Source organism: Adiantum capillus-veneris, chromosome 14 (genome assembly GCF_014529385.1).
Source record: "Adiantum capillus-veneris isolate H3 chromosome 14, ASM1452938v2, whole genome shotgun sequence".
Taxonomy (NCBI): Eukaryota; Viridiplantae; Streptophyta; class Polypodiopsida; order Polypodiales; family Pteridaceae; genus Adiantum; species Adiantum capillus-veneris.
Window position 1 is genome coordinate 132,049,424 of NC_140944.1, and position 23,405 is coordinate 132,072,828.

Sequence of the window (23,405 nt, forward strand, 5' to 3'; positions counted from 1 at the left end):
AGAACCAACGGCTTCCAAGACAAAGCATCTGCCACCAAATTCTTCTATCCTTGCACATGGACAATCTGGAAGTGAAACTATGACAAGATCGCCCACCGCATCTGCTTTTCCAATAGCTGCTTCTGTGACAAGAAGTAGTGTAAACTCTGATGGTTTGTAAAGACAGTAAAATCCGCTCCGAGTAGGTAATAGCGCCACTGAGTAAGAGCATGGATAACAGACAAAAGCTCTTTCTCATAAATCTGCGCTGTCAATTCCGACCTTGAGAACAGTTGGCTCTCGTAGGCAATGACATGGCCTTCTTGCATTAAGACCACACCCAGACTACGACCACAAGCATCACAATATACTTCAAATGACTTCTGCAAGTCTGGCAAAGTCAAAACTGGTCCTGTAGTCAATTTCTCTTTCAGTGTTGAAAGGTAGTCACCTCTGTGGGTCCCCATGAGAAAGGGACTCCTTTCTGTATCAAGGTATGCAAAGGGGAAGCGACCTCTGCAAACTTTCTAATGAACCGCCTGGAGTACGAACACAATCCCAAGAAGCTTGTAACTTCATGGACATTCTTCAAATCGGGCCAATCACGGATAGTCTCTATCTTGGCCGGATCCATCTGCACTCCCGCTGCTGAGACAATGTGTCCCAAAAAGTGTATCTCTAGTAGGAAAAATTCACTTTTCTTCGCATTAATCACCAACTTGTGATCTCATAATGCTTGAAAGACTTGAAGCAGATGTACTTTATGTTTTGCCTCATCCTTGGAGAAAACAATGATGTCGTCAAAGAAAGTGCCAACAAATAGTTTGTACTCTCGAAAAATCCTGTCCATCATCCGGTTAAATGTCACAAGAGCATTGGCTAGGCCAAAAGGCATGACCAAAAACTCAAATAACCCAAAAGCCGTCCGAAAGGTTGTCTTGTGGACATCTCCCGGCGCGATTCGGATCTGGTGATATCCACTTTTCAAGTCGATCCTGCTAAAGCACGAGGATCCCTGAAGTCGGTCAAGTATATCATCGATTCTAGGAATCGGAAATCTGTTCTTGATGGTGATTTTGTTGAGAGATCTATAATCGATGCACATTCTCCAAGATCCGTCTTTCTTCAAAACCAACAACACTAGAGAGCAGTACGGTGAAGTACTAGGCTGGACAAGATCCTTTTACCAAGAGGTCTTTCACTTGGTTCATAATTTCTTCGTTTTAGGCGCGGCTCACACGATAAGGTGGCCAATTCGGTAGTGTGCTTCCAAGAATCAGATCAATGGTATGATCTTCAGGACGAGCGGGTGGTAACTCGCCTTGCAGGCCCTCTGAGAAGCAATCGGCATGAGTGTGGAGAAAATCTTGGCGTTCTTTATCAAGTTCAGACATATTTGTCCTATCCTCATCATTCAACTCTTTCAAAAAGATCGAGTAAACAAACAGACTGGATTTCATTAATTTTGAAATGGCCGAAGCCGATACAATAGGGACAGACTCGCCCTTAAGTTTGACATCGAGTACAATGATTTTGCCCTTCTCTGTGGTCAAAGTCGCTTTTCTCGTCTTATAGTCGACCACGGCGTTGTTCTTGTGGTACCAGGGAATCCCCAAGAGGACATCACAACCTTCCAAAGGAATTATATAGAAGTCCTCATGTCCCAAATACCCTTGACAATGCAACCGAAGTTTGCCAATGACAGGTGTAATGGCTACATCCCTGTCGGGTGCCGCTAGAACTGCCTCTGCTAGTGGTCCCATCCGATCGGGTGTGATCTCGAGCCGTGCTGCCAATTCTGGTGAAATGAAGTTGGCCTTGACTCCTCCATCAAAGAAGATCAAGGCTTCTTGGTCTTTTACTTTGTCCCAAGCACGGCAAAGTTATGTACTCTCGTCCATCGTGTTAGGGTCAGTATCCACGCAATCTCGAACCAGTCCTGTTTTCATCTTGCCTTTTCGTCCACGTTCCTTAGTTGCTCTCGAACTCTCAAGCCTCTCATCGTCCTTGTCATTTTGTTCTTTCTGTGCCTTTTTAGGGCACTTCACGGAGATATGCCCGGTTTCCCCGCATCCAAAGCACTTCCCCTCCTTGATGTAGAGAGTTCTCTCTTGAGGAGTGAGTTTGGGTCGTGCATCCTTTTCTTTTTTTCCTGGGTTGCTCTTTCTCTTTCTACTTTCATTTTTCGAAGTCTGTTTGGCCCTTTGCGTCATGATCTCATTTGTGGGGTGGGTCAAATTGCCTGAGTAAATGGCAAAACCCCGTTTTGCATGACTTATCAACTCCTAAATGGAAGCTGAATGGAAGCTGACTTTTGTTCTAAGCAGTGATCTCAGATCTCTGTAGGAAGACCCAAGGTAAACCGCTCAATCTGCTCTTTGAACGAGATCTTCTTAAATGAAGAGGCGGGTAGAAAAGAGCTCCAGAATCTCTTGCAATAAGCCTCCACTGTATCCTTCTTGGTCATCCACAGATGCTTCCAAGCAGTTCGTATGTCGCGTTCATACTCTCGAGTCAGTCAAGAAGAAATAAAAAGCCTTTTGAATTTCAGCCATTTAACTGGCGCTATCTTGTTTAATAGAAGCGTGGACCACCAAGTTCGAGCATTCCCCTTAAAGTAAGAGGCAGCCCTCCGAATCTTGGAGTGCTCTGAGTAACGCCCTTGTGAGAAAGCTATGTCAAACTACTGTATAAAAGACAAAGCCTTTGAAGCATCTCTATAACCAGAAAACGTGTCAAATTTAATTGACTGTCCACCTTCCTTAAACTCTCGGACTTTCTTGCTTTTATCTTCTAGAAAGTCATACTGGTTGGCTTTATAAAAATTTGTCTTCTTTGCATAGAAGCTGTTGTCGTCAGAGTCCGAACTATCTGAAGACGAGTCCTCTGTAGAACTGTCAACCACAAGGGGAGATTTAGGCTTCTTTGCCTTTTTCTTGCCCTTTCTGAAGCTTTGCTTTTTGCTTCGCTTTTTGCCTTTTCTATCTTCTTCGCTCGAGTCAGAGGAGCTAGAAGAACTCGAAGAAGAAGAAGAAGAAGAAGAAGAAGAACTGGGTACTCCTTCAAATTGAACATGCTTCGTCTGTTTTTCTTGCCGACTCAAATGTAGACTGACGACCCAAATAACCTAGGAAGTCAGCACCTTTCTTCTGCTTTTTGTCGTGCTTTTTAGCTTTGTTCTGCGCGTCAAAAAGCTGAGCAATTCGTGCATCAACCACCTCTTCTAATTCTTGCTCTGTGTACATCTTGGGAGTAGGAGGTTTCTTGAGAGCCGGTTTGAGGGGTGGTTTTGTGGTTTGCCGCCACTGTGAGTGCATCTCATCGAAAGAGGTCTGGCTCATATATTTTGCAAATTTTGGGTCCTTCGCAAAATTAAGTATCATCTTTGTTTCATCGCCGATCAATTGTCGACGCTCCATCTCTTCGATCTCTGCGTGAGTAGGCCGACGCGGGCCGTACTCCTGGCGTGAATCTTTGTTGTGGTCTCTTCCCGCATCTCCGGATGCAGAGGAAGTCGATTGATCTCTTTTTGAAGCCATAAGTGCCGCGTAAAAAGGATCGGATTTCTTGTAGAAGAGAAATCGGCCGTGCTCTGATACAACTGTAACAGACTTGGACACTCCAAGTCTAGAATCTACTGCGACACCACAATAAATCACTTCTAAACAATTCACTATTCACAATTGATTCGACACTGGCCCGACGGAGTTCCGTGCCTAGAGATATTGGCCCCAAAGACTGGCGCCCCTTTCGGTATTTCTTTTTGTATTAATCCGTTGCAAAAGTGCAAGTGAGTGAGAGGCTCTCACTCTCAAACTTTGCGTCCAGATGCTTTGATAAGTGGGAGGCCTGCCCACTTATTTAAAGGTTTACAAGGGATGCCAAAAGCAGAGCCCCAAAAGCTGTCCCAAAAATCAAGGGCTTTCAAAAGCCTTGCAATAAATAAAGCAAAAGCTCTTTCTCTCTCTTTCTCTTATGCCTTAGTAAATAAAGGAACTTCAAATTACGTAGGATTTCTAGTTCCTTCTGTAGAAAAGCAGCCCACGCCAAAAGCTGGCATTCCATACACCATCAGCCACGTGTTAGTTCCGTACGCAATCTGCCACGTCAGCAGCCTGCAGGATCCGCCACGTTTTCCGGGAGTATCTGTACGCTGCTGCCACGTCACCACTTCAGCAAGGCGGTGTGTGTGTGTGTACCGGGTAGCCACGTCACCAGTTTGTGACAAGTCATCCCGACATCTAGCGCTACAAGGGGACAACATGTTGGTATGGGTAGATGACATCATGGTTTCAGTCACATGGCTTCAACATGGATATATAGCCTCCATTCTAGTACTCCTTGGATGCACCCTCCCTTTCTCTCACACTGACAGAGACCACTAGACTTATACGTCACGATTTGATTCAACTAGATACCAAAAGCACATAGATACAGCCGGTACAAGAGTTGGGCACTAAGGTGGCTTTCTATAGTGAGCATCTCCTCCAACTAATAGAGGATGGATATGTGATCAGACCGGCCTATATGGACACTCATTTCTTCTATGGGATACGATGTGCTATTGGTCAGATGTGCACATCATCGCCTCAACCAGAGATTGAAACTGACAGATTTTGGAGAGTACCAACAGAGGCCAGGATATGCCAGTTGTGTCATATAGAGCCAGAGACAGAGTTACATCACATTTGTCATTGTCCGGTATACTATGAGATACGAGGCCGCTTTCAGTGTCTATTCAGAGAGGTCTTTAGACCGTTGGCCAGAGTCTTGAGATATCAGGATCAGAGATGCCTCGTGTTGTTTTTGCTAGAGCTGCGTAGCCACAGGGAGAGTGTCTTGAGGAGACCAGGTAGTGGGAGACATTCACAGAGGGAGATCACTGACTACTATAGAGCAAGGACTCGGCAGTTGGATGAGAATGCTTCACAACAGACTTCGGAGCCCACTTCTACCAGAGGTATATTAGTGGACAGAGCCATTGAGCTCGGGAGAGCTAGATGACGACGTCTACGGGGGCAACCACGACATCGACGGAGGCTCCACGAGAGAATCAAGACTATTCTAGCACCACATGGGAGACACCCAATACGACTATTTAGAGAGGCGGACATTGACGAAGCTCTTCAGCAACCGATGCAATACTTTCTCGAACACCGCCCAATGCTGGGCATCCTCGGGCATGGATGATGATGATGATGATTTTCAATCTGACTTTTTAGTCTTTCACTTTACTTCATTTTATTTTTGTACCCAGACGATGATGATGATGATGATTTTAGTCTTTCACTTTACTTCACTTCATTTTTATTTTTGTACCCATACATTGGGATTAGACCCACAAGGATTGTATCAGTTTGGTCTCATAGGTCATTTTGGCCTTTTGAGGACGTTTAATATAACATTTCATTTCATTTCATTTTCTCTCTCTCTCTCTCTCTCTCTCTCTCTCTCTCTCTCTCTCTCTCTCTCTCTCTCTCTCTCTCTCTCTCTCTCTCTCGCAGAGACTAGATTGACTAGAGCGTATGTGGCCTTGGGAGGATTGGAGAGGATGTGTTCAAAGGTTCAGTTCCAAGAACCCCGAACAAAGCTTTGTGTTGCTAAATGGACCATTTTCTTATTTTTTTGAGTAATTTCTTTTTATTAAAATTAGAATATGTAAATGTGTGCACTTGGATCGTAAGGTTAGGAACTATAGATCTACAGGAATTATTAAAAGCCATCAGGAACGGACAACTCTGATGTGTCATATGATGGGTGATATTAAGCATCGCAAAGGGGTTGTACCTTTAGTACGGTAGGAGAGACTGGGAAGCGGATATTCCTGATGCGTCACGTGATGGGTGGGTGATGTCACAAACTGATGACATGGCAGCCTGATGATGTGGCGGCAACTGTACGCACAGGCTGGCACAACAGCAGTACGGAATTCTGCAGTCCGCGCTGATAGGCTGACGTGGCAGCAGTACGGAATTTCGCTTTTTGCGCTGACATGATGACGTGGCAAAATTGTACAGAAATCCGTAAATTGCGCTGGCTGATTTTTGTTGGCAGCTTTTAGATCAAGTTGCTTTTGATTTTGAAAGCTTTTGGGGCTCTCTTTTTAGCATTCCTTGTAACCTCACTCTCCAGAGCATCTGGACGTAGAGTTTGAGAGCGAGCACCCGCGGGAGTTGTACTTTGCTTAAAGATTAATAGAAAAATAAATGCCGAAAGGGGCGCTCTTTGGGGCCAATACCTCTTGGCACGGAACTACGCCGGGCCGTGTCGTCTTTTGTGAACTGTTTTGAAGAAGAATCTGTGTTGTGTCGTGGTAGAATCTAGACTTGGGGTGTCCAAGTTTGTTTATAGTGGTATCAGAGCACAAAAAGATTCTTCTTCTACAAAGGATTTAATCCTTTTTGCAGCACACACTGAATTTTGTGAAAGTTATTCGGTTCTGACCACGGGCTTATTAGCCACTCCCACCCTTCATACATCGCGCATCGGGCGCGTTCCCGTCTTCATCGCTTTGTTTTACGGGCATAAAGCCATAAAGAATCCCAGATTACACATGGGTTCTCGTGGAGAATTTGACAGAGATGACACCTCTCAGTGGGAAGGCAAAGAAAAGTTGATAATCTGGTGCGGGAATCGAAGAAAAGAATGAAGATTTGGGCAAATTTTTTTTTCGACGAACAAGTTTGCCAGAACAGAGTACAAACGTCAATTGTAGATTGGCATATGTATGAACAGATTAATTAAGTACTCTAGGGACCCGAGATTGGCGAAACACCTGAAGAGTTACCCGGTTGATAAGATTTGCTCGAGATGGCGTATGGCCATTGCTTCTCCTCTCAAGTACTGGCGGTTCATTCAAAAGTTTGCAGGTGTAGCTTCCTCGTTGCACGTTTTGACACAGAAAGGAGTCCCTTTCTCGTGGGGACCCATAGAGGTGATTGCCTTTTAAACACTGAAAGAGAAATTGACTACTGGACCAGTATTGACTTTGGCGGATTTGTAAAAGTCATTTGAAGTATATTGTGATGCTTGTGGTCGTAGTCTGGGAGCGGTCTTAATGTAAGAAGGCCATGTGTTTGCCTATGAAAGCCGATGATTTTTAAGGCCAAAATTGACGGCACAGATTTTTGACTAACCTCTAGGCGGGCTCTCTCAACAAGAGAGGGACTAATCACATCATGCATACTGCGTGGGTCAAACAATATGACAAAACGCTGCCCCATCATATGAACATAACATTTAATGAGAGACTCATCAATGGGAGGGTCATGAGAAACTTGGGGCACACTTGTGTTGTCATTTATTGCATTGACAGAGGAAGTGGGTTCTGTGGATTCTTTAGATTCATTAGAGTCAAGCTTAGGACATGTTCTTTTTATGTGACCCTTAATGTGACAATGAAAACAACGACCTTCTTTAGAATAAGTGCTTTGCTCTTCCGACGTGATGTATCCTTCTAAAATTCCTTGTGCTACCTTTTCATCTGGAGTGACCTTAGGTTTAGCAATTGTGTTAGCTTTACCCTTAGGTTCACTTTGAGAGTTCTTTTCTGAGAGACTAATGGAAGATTGGTTAGAAGAGTTACCATTCTTACGATTCTTGCCGTTCTGATGGTTATGAGAAGTCTCAGAGATACTTGTGGAAGCCTTGTTTTCCTTAGGCTTTCCCTTGTTGTGCTTTATCTGCAGTGCGAAAGCGATTGCTACCGCCTTGTTGAGATCGATTGGATCGAGCACCTCGACATCATACTTGATATACTCGTCTAATCCATATAGGAATGCCTCCTTGCGCTCCGCATCCGATTTGCGTAATTGAGTGTCGAGCTGCAAAACACGATTAGAGAAAGACATAACTAGCATACCATTTTGCTTGAGAGCGTGCCAATCGTCCTTCAATCGTGCGAGGTACTAAGGTGGCATAAAGCATGTCTTGAGATTGTCTTGGAAATCGGCCCAATTGAAGGAAAGGGACGCGAATTCGTCGGCTTCCTCTAGGTGCGCAGCCAACTGTGCCTCTTGCCATGTGTGGTACCAATTTATGGCATCACTGGCAAGGTACATGGCTACCGTCAAAACCTTGCTATTTCCTATCTTCTTAGTTGTCGCAAAATAAGCATTAAATTGCTGCAACCAAGAATGAATAATCGTAGCATCCATCTTACTTACTGAACTGGAGCTTCTCTGTGACTCGGTTGTTGGAGTCCGAATCTCGGCTTGCGCCACTTGATGAACTACGAACATCTTTGGCTGGCTCGGACTTCGAGGCGAGAACATGTTGGACCAACTCTTGCATGCGTTGTTCACTCTGTGCCGCACGCTCTGCCTATCTTTCTTCTGCCTATCTTTCACGCTCCAAGAGTAATGCGAGTCACTTCTTGTTGTGTGAGCGCAACGCGATTCGCTTCTTGTTGTTGTGCCATCATGTCTATCATTGTCTTGACGAAAGCCTCCATAGGATTTGGTGCAATCCCTGGCGTAGATGGCGAAGGGGGAGGGTCAGGAAAACCTCCATGGTGAGGAAATTCTTCTTCACTACTTTCATGCTCACCACCTCCATGCGAAGTATCCATTCCGCTTCGGGTGATGACCATACACTTGAAGTCTTGGGTTCTTAAGTTCACGAGGAACTTGGGTTCTTGTGGGTCTTGGGTTCTTGGGTTCTTGGGGGTCTTGAGGTTCTTGAGGGTCTTGAGGTGCTGGAGGTTCTTGAGGGTCTTCGGGTTCTTGAGGTTCTTCTTGCGCTTGCAACCTGTGTTAGAGAAGGGTCTTCTCTTCACCTTAGTTCTGCTCTTTTCCGCGGGCGCACCCCTTGGCGGCCTTGCGCTCACACCAAGGTTGCTTTTTCCCACCTCACGTCGATTGGCCGGCCGCTAAGTGCACGGTCCGCTCTCAATGAGTGAAAAGAGGCACAAGGGGCGGCTAGACAAGCCCTTCTTTCTTGGGTTTCCTGTCACTCTTCAAAAACACGATTAGGAATCGGCACGCCCAAGAGGTCTTGGGTTACGTGCGACCGCAACAAGCAAAACAATTCTTGTGGTCCTTTCCTTGAGTGATACCGAACACTGCCAAAGCTTTGATACCAATGTAAGGTGCAACAGAAGTGAATGTTGAACTTTGCTCAAGATGAGTGCTCCGAACTGTGCTCAAGGTTCCTTTTTACTTAGGGAAGGGAGAGTCTTCCGTTCTTTAGTGAGAAAATGCAAGTGATCACAAACAAAGTGGATAGACACTGTGTGTGAAGGTGCTGAGACTGAGAGATAGAGAGAGAAGAGAATACGAAACCAAAATGTTGTCAAAACCCTCTTCCGAAGTCCCACTCTCGATGGCGAGAGTGGTCTATGCTATTGATTGCACAATCTGGTACAAGATGCTGATGCAAATCTAAGCGATGCTAATGCGGGAGACTAAACGCTTCGAAGACGATGGTGACGACGACGACTTCTATCTGCTGCTGTGGCCTTGAAGGCCGGAAACACCTGACTCCTTGCTATGCCAAAAAACGCTGGTTTGCTGTTTAAAAACGCTGTTTGGCTATTGACAAAAAAACTCTGAGTTGCTGGCTGTATCTGCTTAGGAAAAACGTTATTCCTGTTGTTTATTTGCTGAATATCTGCTGCAAAAACGCTGCTCTGCTGGTGCTGAAGCACTGCTGAAAAACGCTATGCTACTGGCTATGAAACTGCTGCAGAAACGTCCCTTATGGGCTGTAATGCTTCTACAGACACGCCAAGGGCAGGGGCTGAAAAACGCCAAAAAATCAAGGCTGAAAACGCTGATGGTGTAGGCTGAAATCGCTGGCTTTGTTCATGAAGAAAACGCCAGGTTTGTTGGTTGGTCTTGCTTGAGAAGTTGTCTGTTGAGCAATGCTCATGCTGCCTCTTCTGCCAGAAAGGGCTAGCTCTGGTATCCTTATATATTTCATTAGCAAAATTGCCCTACCTAGTTCCCAACAAAAGTCACTTAAAATAATAAGTGAAAAACGTCAAAAATAGGGAAAATAGATTTAATGCATTGGAAAATTCCCCTGATGGATTCTGATGGTAATGCTGATGATCATGCTGTGTGCAACCGGAGGATATGCATCTAGTCTAAGTGTCTGGACATGCACAGTTTGCGAACAAACTCACAAAACAGATCACTTCCTATTCTAGACTGACTTGACTGAATTGAACCTTGGTCATGTTGTAGCTTGTTCACGGACACATAGGGTTGGATGTGTCACGTGACAACCGATTATGCAACCAAGTGGGCAGAGGTACTAACAATAACTGATTGCACTGGCAATACTATAGCCAAGTTTTTGTATAAAAATATATCGTGCAGGTTTGGTTGTCCTCTGCAGATCACCAACGATCGGGGCAGTCACTTTGTTAATGAGATGATTTCAAATTTGCTGGCCAACTACAAGATTTTTCATCGCAAATCTTTTGCCTATCACCCTAGAGCCAATGGGCAAGCTGAGAGCACAAACAAGGTTCCAATCGCCCTCCTACGGAAAGCCTGACATCTCCAACCGGTGTCTTGGGCTCAAGCTATCCACGACACCCTCTGGGCATACCACACTTCTTTTAAAGCAACAACCAATCACACACCATTTCAACTAGCCTTCGGCTTGGAATCCACAACTCCGCTCGAATTCAACTTAGATCTCCTTGAGTAGGCAGTCAGCGTGCCAATTGGGGTATGAAATCTACCTCTGCCTCTCGTCTTTCCCTGTTGGAAGAAAGCCGCAGATTGGCTTCTTAGGCTCTGCAAGCTGAGAAACTCCCTCGCAAAGCATGGCATGATCGCCATCTCCGTAAGCCAAAAATAATGCGAGGATCACTAGTGCTAATTTATCAAGCTTGAAATCAGAAAAAAGCAAAGAAGTTGGTCCTAGCTTGGCAAGGACCATACTTGGTATATGAGATTTTGCCACAAGGTGCGGTACACTTAGTGAGTCTGGAAGGTGTTCCTTGCCCTTGGTAAATGGCTCTAGGATCAAATGCTGCTACCCCCTCACCATAAGCTATAAGTCGATATTCTCTCCTCACTAGTACGTTAACCTGCAGTGTGCAGTGTACCTTCTCCCTCTTCAGGCTTGGCCTTAGCCAGCGCCTTATGCTCCCTATTAACCTGCCACCTATTCAGCTCACTTCTATCTTCTGTCCCCAAGTTCTTTAATTGATTCCCGCTCTATAATGAACGAAGTGTGTTCTTTCATTAAGCATTCTCCTATTTTGTTAATTGACTGCGTATTTTTATTCAGTTCAACTGAGGTCTCACTTTGGTACTTCTTCCTTTTCATGGAGCTTTCTCATCTTAAACTACATTGCCCACTTCCCTTTCTTGGTGTCCTTTTTTTTTCCCTTTCTTTCAGAGTATGCCTAGCCGCTGTTTTACTCTTCTTTCCCTAATTGTGGTCTTCATCTCACATGTGGAATTAAGTTTCTGTCTATTTGTTAGCCCTTGTGAACATAGCAGTGTATGTTTACTTCAAAGTTTTACAAAACCATCTATCTCCCTAGTAAGTTCTATCCTCACAACCAGTCAAGTATTCATCTCCTGTAGCCCCAACAGCAGCCTTGACCGCGTGAGTTCTCACACCAAACTTCCATAATGTGTAGGCAGTGAAAAAGTAGTGAAAAATCGACAACGTTGCTGGCAGCGAAAGTGATGTCATCATTGCTTGGCATGCGTGAGTGCTATGCTTTGTGATGCAACATTTCCTTCTTATCCGATTCTCGTAAGAAGCATTCAAGATCTTCATACAGATGGGTTTCTTCCTCTCCCATTGCTGTTGTACCTTGATCTTTATCTCACTTGTTGACTGAAGGAGCTGTTGCCAAAGCATGACTACCCTTCCTCTCTCGTCCCCAACCACCCCCTCGCTCCTACCATAACGCTCTCGTCCCTGCCCACCCCCCTCGCCCCTACCCACTCTCCTCTCGTCCTGCCCAACCACCTTGCCCCTACCCTCCCCTCTCGTCCCTACCCACTCTCCCTCGCTCTCCTAAACCAACTCGCCCCTCTCTACAACCCCTCGCCCCTACCCACTACCTAATTTCGCCCGTCTACTCTCGTCCCTACCCACTCTGCCCCGCCCCTACCCTCTTCCCTCGCCCCTCACCAACCCCCTGGCCCCTACCCACTACCTTCAGCCTCGCCCCTATCCAGTGCCCTCGCCCCTATCTAGTCTTTAGCCTCTCGCCCCTAACGAGACCCTTCAGCCTCGCCCCTATACAGTGCTCTCACCTCTAACGAGACCCTTCAGCCTCGTCCTAATTTCCTACTCGTCATGACCCCGACTACCTATCATCTGCCTCACGCCATACTCTTCAACCTGCGGCTCCGTGGCGATCTCACGTCCTCTCCCTGTGACGATTCCTACCATTGACCCAACTCCTCCTTTTGCGGCTGCTGCTCAGCAGGTTCAACACTAGATTCAAGCTTGACAATATCCACAATCATAGCTATGCAGCATCTTTACATGTTGATGTATGCCAGTGTGGAGTCTTCAGCTCTATGTTGAATGTACGCTTTTGTGGATACAGTGCGCACATAGAGTACGTGGCACTCACTATGGCTGGTAGAAGCAAGCAAGCCCGTAAAAAGACCTTGCGAGAGAGAGGCCCTTGTCTAATAGATCTGGGAGTTCTGCTGAGAAAGATGTAGAACACACTAGCCATGGCCTCACAGATCTGTCTTCAAGTGATCACAATGATAAGAGTTACAAAGCATCTCTAGAGTCCTCGTTGGAGTCAGACTTTGACTCTGACTCAGAGTCTTCTAGCGAATAGGACGAATATCTGAAAGACAAAAAGAAGGCCAACACTCAGGTGCTGAGCCATCAAATCAACAGTCCTGCAACATCAAAGAGTCAAGCCAAATTCACCTTGAAATTTCACCTTTAGTAGCCTCATCTATCCCTTCAAGAAGTTCTATCCAGCGACCAGCTTCAAACGCTAGGTCTTACTGCATTGACGGCTACATATCTACCTATTGATGCTCCGATGGATATGGTCTACGAGGTTCTGAAGCTTTTCCCCAAGCTACGAGGTCATACACTTACTGCTGCACGCATTGGTAATGCCTTAGGGATGACAAGCTTTCCCTCCTTGAAACCTGCTATTAGAACCTACTCACAACTTTCGAAAGATGTGACAATTTAGGCATGTCAAGAGCTACTTAGTGCTGATCACGCCGTCTATGCAAGGAATAAAAAGCTTTTGGCCATTTTCAAGTATTACTTTATGCTCAAAGATGCCAAAGAAGGTAAAGGAAGATGTGATGTGCCTACGATATTCTCTCACTGCGATGGCCTCTAGTGCTTGATCCACGCTATACCATGTGGCTTTCATCAGATTCTCTATACCTTTTTATAGTCCCGGGCCAAAAGATTTACAGCTCAGGTGCAATCTGTAAAGACAAGCTTTCAGTGCTTTGCCGCTCCTATGTTGACTTGGGTCATTAACATACATGTTAGCCCTGTGGATGTGGATGCGGATATGCAGCATATGCACTCAAAGGCAAAACAGAAATCTATTGTCCGTGCGACGGATCTACTCGAGAAGAAAAAGAAGAAAAGGGCTAAAGTGGTGAAGGACCCAGTGGAATCTCTACTATCATTGCCAGTATCAGAAAGTCGGCAGCTTCGGGTAAAGCACCCTACCTGACGCTCTTGGTCTACTCTCGCAACTTGTTCTGCAGAGTGCTATGCTTGGGTGTTTTTGATCACACTATGCAGGTCCCAACTGTGACTTCTCCTGTGTGCGTCTCTATCCTTGTCTCTACCATTTTCATTTCTACCACGACTACAGCTCGCTCTTCCCCTCTACCTATCTCAGGCACATCCACTCCAGCTGTCTCGGCTACCCCTACTCTGCATGCTACGAGTTCACCAGTTGTGCTACATACTAGCCATGCCTCGCCAAACACCACTGCAGGATCTTTGGAAGAGGCGGACTCTACCTCGCTATTTTGGCTCTCTGAGGAGATATTGCAGGAGTTCCAACATGCTATTGCTACCATTGAGCTTGGAGCAGAGAGGTTGACGGCACACTCACCAGTGCCACTGAGCCACTTATGTAGCTATGGAAGGGTCTCTACGTGTCGCAGAGAGAGCGATCATAGATAGAGATGCTACTATTTTTGCTTTGCGCCATGCATTACAAGGTCTAAAATCATTGACGACCTCCGAGCTCAGGTGCAAGAATTTCGGGAGATGCTACGCCACGGTGATATGGGCTTTCAAGCTCAAGTGGGTGCGGGATATGGATGGACACGACAGGGGATACAGGTACAGACTCCAGTTGGGTACGCAGAGCCAGGTACTTCTACACATTTCATGGGACCCTCGACAGAGACTCCTGTAGGATATGCTCAGCCTCAACAGTTCCCATGCTACCCTCAGAGGTTTCAGCAGCCGACTCCCATGCCACAGATGCAGCCGACATAGAGAGTTCCTTGCGATGGCTTTGCTGGTGCACACCGCCATGGGTGTGTTAGTAGACGGCCTGAGTACACTTCAGCATAGGTGCTTCCATCTGCTGAGCAGCAGGTGACGGCTCCATTCCGAGGGAGCCGGTTTGTTTAGAGCAGAGTCCAACAGCAGACTCCCACCATCGACTTGATGGCTCCTCCTCTAGAGGCCGATACTTCTGGTACAACAGTGGCGACGACTCTCTCCCTCGGGTGACAGGACCGGGTTGCTCTACTTAGATTTCTTTTGTACATATGCAGTGCCTTGTGGTTTCTTTTTGCAGTTTCAGTGTTCCTCTCACCGAGACGGTGACTGATCTTGTGGTGGGCAACGTGTAGCAAGGCTACTGTGTCACGGGCACGGGACAGACAATTAGTTATAGTTGGATTGGAGTTCAGGCTGGACGGACTTGTACCTGGGCAGTGACACGTGGCAAGCATACATGTGGTAGTCTAGCCGACGCGGACCGGATCACCACAACCACAATTTGGAGATAGACTTAGCTGGATTGGATATTTGTAAGCCGTTGGTGGCTCTTTATGGTTGTATATATCGGTAGTTGTTTGGAGTTATGGGATCATCATCTACTTTGTAAGGTTATTTGTCTCGAGTCTAGCATCTTCAGTTCATGCACAACATGTCTGCACCATCCCTGCACATTTGAGCCTCGACACCCCCATTGTACCCGTGAGTTCTGGGCTGGAATTGAGTGTGTTGCCATGCCAGAGTTTGTAATGGTCTCCTTCAGTTAGTCGAGTCCCATGTTGTTCAGGTTCTACTATTGAGTCGTCGTGTTGTTTGCTTTGTTATTCATTGTCTTCTGTGTATTCATTCTGTTGGAGTGAGATTTCACGCACTTTGCCCTGAGGAGCACCCACTATAGAGAGCACGACACATTATCCCTGCTACAACGTACCTTAAGAAAAAAACATAAATTCTACTTTTTTACAGACATGTATTTATTACATAACATCTGCAATGATCCTGCTCCATGGTCAACTACATAGCGATCATGACTCGGAAGGGTTTTTGTCCATGAGTGTGGGGAATGTTTGGGCATGTCTTTGGATTTGTCCAATTGATCCCGATACTTCTAAGGACAGGTGATAGGGAGTGAGTGTTGTTTTGTGGCTTTGCTTGTCCTAAATGAGGTAGCTCTCTCATGTTGGAATTTTGCTAGCCACCCCAAAATTACTTTATATGATATTAAAAAAAAGTGTACTAAACGGATATGTATGTACGTTTACGTACCTGTATGGATGTATCGCACCGTATAGATGGATTGTACTGTAAGAATCTGTATGTACGGTTCCGTACCGTATGGATGTATCGTACCGTATAGATGGACTGTACTATATGGATCAGTACGTACGTACAGATGCAACCCTGAATTGGATGGCATTTTGGCCAATGTCTAGAGGTTTGACATGCATGCCACATGGAGTCGCAAACGAGAGGGGGAGTATAGTCCAATCTATTATGGCACCTCGGGAGGCTATACATCTCATTAGCTCTTTCACCATCCCACCCAACCCCATCAGAGCCGACCATGCCTACCTCTCTCTTCATCAAAGTTTTGAAGTGATTTTTTTGTCTGAGCTGAATTTGTGGGAGAAACAAACGAGATTGGTGAACATCTTGCCTCAGTTTCAGTTTCATGAAGTGTAATTGAAGGGCAAAAAGAGTGTGGTTGCAGATGCGCTATCTTATGAGCCATAAATATCCGTGGTCACAACAATGTTTCATCATGACTTTGATCCGATCCCGATATTGGTAAGATATTTGACAGAGTACAGAGTGGGGAGACAGTTGCAAGGTATGTTCTCAAGGATGGTTATTTGATGCGGAAAGCCATGTTGTGTGTAACAAGGGATTTGAGGCAAAAGGTATTGATGGAGTTTCACAATCCTTCCTTTGTTGGGCATAGAGAAATAGATGTGACTGTCAAGGCAGTTGAGAGTTATTATTTCTGTTGGCCTTAGCTCAAGAAGGATGTGGATGAGGTTGTGCGCACCTGCATGGTATGTTAAAAAGTGAAGTATGAGGGATACAAAGGGTAGGACTCCTACAACCTTTGCCTATTCCAGATCGGCCATTGGAGAGTATTGAAGCAGTTGTGTGTGTGCACAAATGCGTGCATTTGGGGGCTGGGGGTGTACCTTTACCTATTCCAGATCGGCCATTGGAGAGTATTGAAGCAGTTGTGTGTGTGCACACATGCGTGCATTTGGGGGCTGGGGGTGTACTTTTTCGGGTAGTGGCAAAAATAGCCATGGAATTTCAAAACAGAAAATTTGGAAAAGGGTTTCAGAGGTTTCATTCTATGTGTGAAATGTCATCCAAGGGGTTTTGTGAAAACTTCACTATAAATGTTGACATCTATACCTGCACATGGCACAGCATATCAGAGTACGGCATGAATAGGTGTATCATTTTGCATAGAACTCATGGCTTGATCAAATAGACTAGATGGAAACCTCACGATTGAAAACTCTAGTCTTCAAAGAAATGCGAGTTTTCAGAAACGTTTCCCTGGAATCTTTTGTGGAAGAAACAGGTTTATGGAAACTATGGGCATGAGGGGTCCAGTATTGTCTGGGTGGTGTAATGGACATACCAGACATGAGTGAATGCTTCTTAGTGGGATTGTGTGCATTGATATTTGCATGGGTTAATGGGAGGAGTGAGTTTTAGGGGCAGTATGCGTGCTATATATTGCCTAGCTATTAGTGATCACAAATGTCTCTACCAAGAAGGCTTAACATTTTTGAAGGTGATTTGAACAATTCAATTGCCAATTCCAGGTTTCAAAATCTAGGGGAAATGATGACCCTAGGAAGAAATGATGCAGCAGTGACTGTGAGCTTTGTGGATGGTATCACCCTCGAAGGACCTCTCGGCCACACAGGTATTTTATGTGGAACTGTTATAGCATCATATAAAGTGCCACACAATTAAGTATTGATGTACTGCCTTCAAATATGTGCAGCTAGAAAATTGGCTTACCTCTATCGACTCCCAACAAATGAACACCGACTCAAAGTTGGTCTAAGCTGGTTTGTGAAGTCAACAGTGGATACAGTGGCCACACTGCAAGACACATTCACTAAGTTAGCAGCTACGACATAAATTTCAATGTCATTGGGCAACATCTTGCTTCATCTGAGCTCACATTTAACAGGCAATTCCCTCGGATTTTGTGCTCAAAGAGATGAGAAGAACATCTAATAAATGCGTTGTTACGGACCAACCGTAAGCTTATTGTTTAGCAAGATTCACTGTACAGTGTTTATACATAAAGGGGTCAAGAAGGTGCTCCTTATTTTCTTGTTCGAAAGATTAAAGGTCAGAAATTGGTAAGAAAAATAGTAGATTGGTTGTGCAAGGGCCTGTATTTCTGGAGGGCAACAAGCAAGGCTGCTTCCTCTGCACGCCATGGCTGGCCAATTGGAGCCACAAAACGCAATCACAGACTAACCAAGTTTGATGCTTCTGAAAATGGAAACAGAGGGATGATTAGTTTATACTTGCAGCAACAGTGGCCAAGGGAATTACAAGCACGAGAAAATCATTATATACAGTTCTGAAGGTCCAGGTTTAAGTTTGGTTGAATCTTGGACATGACATCCACACATTGTCAATGTCAGGCAGCTGAAGTGAGCATAATTGAACCATTCATCATCCCACAATCAGCATTAGCAAAGAGGGTTTGAGACCAAGCTGGAGGCCTCATATTGGCGCATAAAGAATGGTCTTTCTAAGGTATCTGAAACTATGTAGTCACTTCTCTGATGCAGGGCATACGAGCTCGCTTCTTTGAGAAATTATATTTGATTATCAGCTGTCTAGCAGATTTTCATCAAGTCATAGCTCCTCATGGGGGTTACATCCGACACCATTTTGTTACCACACTTGTCTATAGACCCGTCTAAGTGTTTTAACTTGTTGGGTCCTTGCACTGTCCAGAGCATTATCTGCATCATATTTTCTCCTCCATTTGAATCAACATTAGTACATAGGTTTCCCAGCCTCTTCAAACCAGACTTGACTTCTTCATTTGCTAGCTTGTCACCCAACAAGCTTATTCTGTCTAATATTACTGACACCTCCTACTTAGGTGAACTTGAATGCTTGATATACTCTTTCTTACAAGGAAACAAAAGCAACCTTGACAAAATGCGGGGGTTTGAAGGAGGCCCACAAGCTCACCTAGAAAGCTCTCTAGATGAATTTGATGCTTGATGGTTGGGACATTGATTATTCCCGCTACTATGCAAGCTTTGTGAAATTTTCACTTGGTGCATGTCCTAAAGCAAACAAATACCTTCAAGCGTTCCATTCAAACATGGGGCAAACCACCCTTTTGCTTTTGAACATATGTTCTGACTTGCTGCTACTCTCATGAGAAACCTTATTTAAGTCCTCTTCCATCCATCAACAAACCCCAAGCATACCAATCATTTTGTTACTATTCTAAACGTAGTTTTTTGTTTTGTTTTCGGAGTCGGGTAGGGCACGCCAGGGTGCCCCTCTCATACACCAAAGAATGATACAAGAAGAATGACCAGGACTATGTAACGTAGTATCACTTTTATCATCATCATTTGGAATGTCAAGAGTGCTAAGATTCATTAAGGGTATGCGAGGTCGCTATTGTGTCTGTGACTTATATTAAGATATCTACATAAACTTGCTCACAACGAAGTGCACTTTGTGTATTCTTTGGCTCTCATCCGAAAAGTGGCTCAATAATTCTGTCTTCTCATCAAGGAGTCGATATTTAATCTTTTGGTCCATGATTTCATTGAGGTAAAGGTAAGACTAGGTTACTGAGAACTCTTGAAACCTTGTCACCAGAATCTCCATAGGTGAGAATATCATATTGAGTTGTGTACTTACTCAGGATAACGTTACTTATCTGTGAAGAGAGGTCTAGCTAGCTATTGCTGAACAAAATACGTGAGTGTTTGCCACATTCTATATTATTGCTGAACAAAAGATGAGAGAGTTTGCCACATATAGAGTGAACCCGCAGTTAGTTACAACAGTCTTGACATGTGTCAATCAAGCTCCAAGACCGTAACTGTGAACTTGTGAAGCGCCACAAAATATAGTAGGTAATGAAACATCATAGCAATGAAAGTAACATTTTCAGTCGGATGCAGACAAGATGGATTGTAGGCATGGTTGGCTACATAATATTATTAGCAACCTCCACCGGGACAGCAGACGCTAACTCGACCAGCGGAAGCGGCTGAGCTAATTCAGCCAATTCAAGCTGCTGCTGGGTTGGCTCTGCATCTGTTGCTGCTGCTCCTACAATTTCTGAGCGTATTGCAGGCCCTGAGGTACGCAGCTCGTGTCCGCCAGCACAAGCTCCAGCAGCAGGAGCGCTGTGCGAGCGGCGGCGATGGTGGTGCTTATGGTGACTACCACCGGCTTTCTGCCTTTTTCTCAGAGGAGATTGAGATTGGCAGCGCTCTATACCTGCATTGCCATGGACTCCCGTGCTCAACTTCTGGTAATGAAGGCAGTATCCTGGCCAGTTATAATGCTGCTCTCCAAAAAGATGGACGTCCTCAGCTAGATGTGCCATGAGAGCCCGAGGGACCCCACGCTTCTTGCTGCAGGGCTTGAGGAGCTTACGGTGGAGGTGGTTGTGCAGCTTCTTGGGGGGCTTAGGCGGCTTGACACGCAGCAGGTGCAGGTGGTTGTGAGGAGGGGGAGGGGGTGCAGAGTGGGCGTGATGAGGATTAGGGGGAAGGGGAGGATGAGAGAGTGGGGCAATATGGGCACAGCGGTGGCAGTGGTGGTGGTGGTGGTGGTGGTGGTGGTGGTGGAGAGGGAGTGGCGGAGGAGAGCGAATGCCATGGCGATGGTGATGCTTCTTGAAGAAGAGATCCTGCTGGCACATCAGCTCATCATGGGCAGGCGCTGCAGCGGGAGGAGGAGGAGCATCCATGAGGTCTGAAAGTGCAGGTGAATGGAAGGCTGAGCTCGAGCTGGAGGAGGAGGAGGAGGAGCGTTTAGTAGGACAGACGTGGTGGGCTTCTTTATATTCTTGTTCGAGCTGTGGATTTGATGGATGAAGATAATATCATAATTCGTGATGAACGCGGGCCGTGCCTTGCCTTGCAAGTTCCACGCCAGGTGACATTTTCAGGTCGGTTGACAGTTCCTACACACCGGGCTTTTTTGGTGGCCTTGGATGGTTAGTGGTGGCCCTCGATAATGGTGTTCACGCCTCGTACAAGAGAAACCAGCTTCGATATTGGGAAAAGACCTTTCTAGGGACTGGAAATATAACATAAATACACCTTTTTCCTGTCAAAGCTTCAATAAATACACCTTTTTCCTATCAAACCTTGGTGCGTGTGACCATGCCCATAGCTGTGTGTGCTCATCAAGAAACTAGGAATGGCTAGAAAATGATTGCATTTTCTCTATTTTTGGGGGGGGGGGGGGGTGTTTGTGTGGGGTGTGTTTTCAACCACCTTCCACATCAGCAAAAAAAACACCCTTTTAGAGGCATCCTTTCATGGGCTTTCAATTTAGAGGTCCCTTTATTGGTCTTTAGAAGGCCATAAGGGAAGTTTGAGAAAATGTGCACCTTTTGAGCCATTGATATAGAGGTTGTCGATGATGGTGGGCAAGTGTTATTTTTTTATTAAAAAGAAAGGTTTTATAAAAATTATATCTTTTTTTATAATGTAAATGGGTCTTTTCATTTACATTATAAAAGTTATATCTTCTTTTATAATAGAAATGAATCATTCCATCATTGTAACTTGGTCTTTTCATGTAATGTTCATTTGATTTTTTATTTTTTTTGACATGCAAAAGGTCACAGGTGAAGGTGGAGAAAAGGTGCAAACTTTGAGCTGTAGATTAATGTTGCTTGGATTTTAGGTTTTTTTTATTTCACCTTTCATTTCGAAGCTCAACATGGTTCAACATGCCTTAGTGAGGCTTTACCTCACGTCACATAGTTGCATGCTATTCTTTTAGATGTCATAGTGAAGCTTCACCTTAAATAATTCTAGTTAAATTCAACCTCATGATTTTATGACTTACTCTTTGGCTTGTTTTTTTTTTTTTTTTTTCAAAACTCACAATTGTGAGTGAATTATATTGATCATCTCAAAAAATTACAGAACTTGTCATGCTCGTGTCGAGCCATGACATCATTCAGAGACCAAACTTACATCAGCTATCTGGGGAGCCACCCTTAACGACCTACCTCCATGCCCTTGATACACTAGGTTCATTATCATGTTCTTCACTAATCTTCTGGTTTCATGATTTTCCCCTTATCTAAGCATTCCGTTGACAACAAGGCGCAAGTAGCCCTAGACCAATCATCCGAGTTTTGCTTGCGTCCTCGAGCAATCATATTAGCTCTATGCTTTCTTGTATAATTTTTACGAAGCTTGTCACCTTAGGAACTACTTCGAACACACGACGGTTCTTTCTTTGCCATACATTATGTAAAAATCAAAACCTGATAATTTGACTGCAGATGAGGATGGAAGGGCTACCCAAAGTTCTTATCTCCAAGGAGTAAATCAGTTTTGAAAAAACCAACCAATTTTTTCATGTTCTTTGGACCCACTTGTAAATTTTTCTTGTAAGGCCTCTGATAGCTGGGCATTCCATAAAAACGTGGGTCAGATCCTCACTAGCCATCTTGCACCCCAGGCATCGATCTGTCCCTATCCCTCTCTCCTGAATCTTCACCCCCGTCGAAAGAGCACCCCTAATTACTTTCCATAGCAATACCTTCATGTGATACGGAACCTTTGGCGCCCAGATGTTCTCCATTACTTGCTCCCACCTTCCCTCCGACCATTGTTTTTTCCATATCTTGTTAAGGGGGCTAGACCAATTCTTCTTTAGCATCATTGTATGGTAAATGCCTTTAGAGTAGGGTTTCCATGAGAGGCTGCTTTTGGGCCATTTCCAGGCATTCCAGTCAAACTCCGAGTCACAGATTGGCATCACTGCACTGTCAAGCTCTTTCATCACTTTGTTGACTAGCAAAACCTCCAAGCTATTAAGTTGAAATTGGGTTACCAGAAGGTCAGTGGTTTTCTAGCTCTTGATGTTACTGTCCCAAAAGTGCCCCAGTCGGTTCAGACCCTTATTATTCAGTTTCCTGGCTGCTTTTATCCAATAGGGATTTTGCGGCAGATCTACGACTTTGGAAAGCCAGGGGGACCAATGCAGAATGGAGTTCTTGAAGTATTTGGTTTCTTCCCCTCACTTTAGGACTCCCGTTGCTCTGTTGCATTTCCTTATCAATTTCCCTGAGCCGCTCCCCAGACTTAGTGTAGCCCACGCCGGGGCTAAAAGTTTGTCATGAAACTCTACCCCTCTCCACTTTCCTCCTTTTGAACCAAGTTTAGCTACTTCTAGCATATCTCTGATCATGATAGCCCAAGCTTGGTCTTGTTTAGCCAAGGAGACTACAAGTTTGGCACAACAAGCTTCTGCATGGGCCACAGGGTTGAGAATTCCGAGGCCTCCTTGATTCACTGTCCGAGCGGCTGACTCCCAATAGGCCCATTGCCATGGCTTGGAGGACTTTGTGTTATTTTTCCATAAAAACATTTTTACCGGTTTTAAGAACTCTTTCTAGTGACATTTAGCCATCTTGAGAAGCCGGCTAGTGAAGGCAATATATGGGAGCATAAAGGCATTAATCACTTTTATCCGGCTTGGGAATGGGAGAAGAACATACTCCCACCTACTCATTTTTGTTTTGATTTTTTTCAGGACCCACTGACATCTCTGTTTGTGGGTTACGTCCACCCCCAAGGTGGCCTCCAGTTGTCTGAAAATAGTCCCTTTTGTAACAATCTCCCCCGACCAATCGGAAGGGTCAAATGAGTCATTTTTGGACAGGGAGATCAGCCTTGACTTCTCTATATTGTTTATTTCATTGAATTGTTTTATTAATTTTTATG

General features: G+C 45.0%; 2 protein-coding genes across 4 annotated transcripts in view; one reads left to right on the forward strand and one right to left on the reverse strand.

Annotated features, from left to right (window-relative positions):
- The window catches only part of NDC1 (NAD(P)H dehydrogenase C1), a 73,928-nt gene extending 55,354 nt beyond the window's left edge, over positions 1–18,574 (forward strand). For all 3 annotated transcript variants that reach the window (XM_086529059.1, XM_086529060.1, XM_086529061.1), the window contains 2 exons: positions 17,244–17,347; positions 17,429–18,574. In XM_086529059.1, coding sequence (XP_086385185.1) covers positions 17,244–17,347; positions 17,429–17,568 — 244 coding nt within the window. In that variant the 3' untranslated portion in view covers positions 17,569–18,574. The remainder of the gene's footprint in view (positions 1–17,243; positions 17,348–17,428) is intronic.
- An 821-nt stretch (positions 18,575–19,395) lies between these two features.
- Positions 19,396–20,479, reverse strand: LOC147443147 (uncharacterized). The gene has a single exon (XM_086529062.1). It carries the CDS (start codon positions 20,399–20,401, stop codon positions 19,631–19,633), a length of 771 nt encoding a protein of 256 aa, XP_086385188.1. The 5' UTR covers positions 20,402–20,479; the 3' UTR covers positions 19,396–19,630.
- Between the last annotated feature and the right edge of the window lie 2,926 nt (positions 20,480–23,405).

Excerpts from the sequence above, each read along its gene's own strand:
- LOC147443147 (XM_086529062.1), bottom strand. The coding sequence starts at position 20,401 with ATGGATGCTCCTCCTCCTCCCGCTGCAGCGCCTGCCCATGATGAGCTG.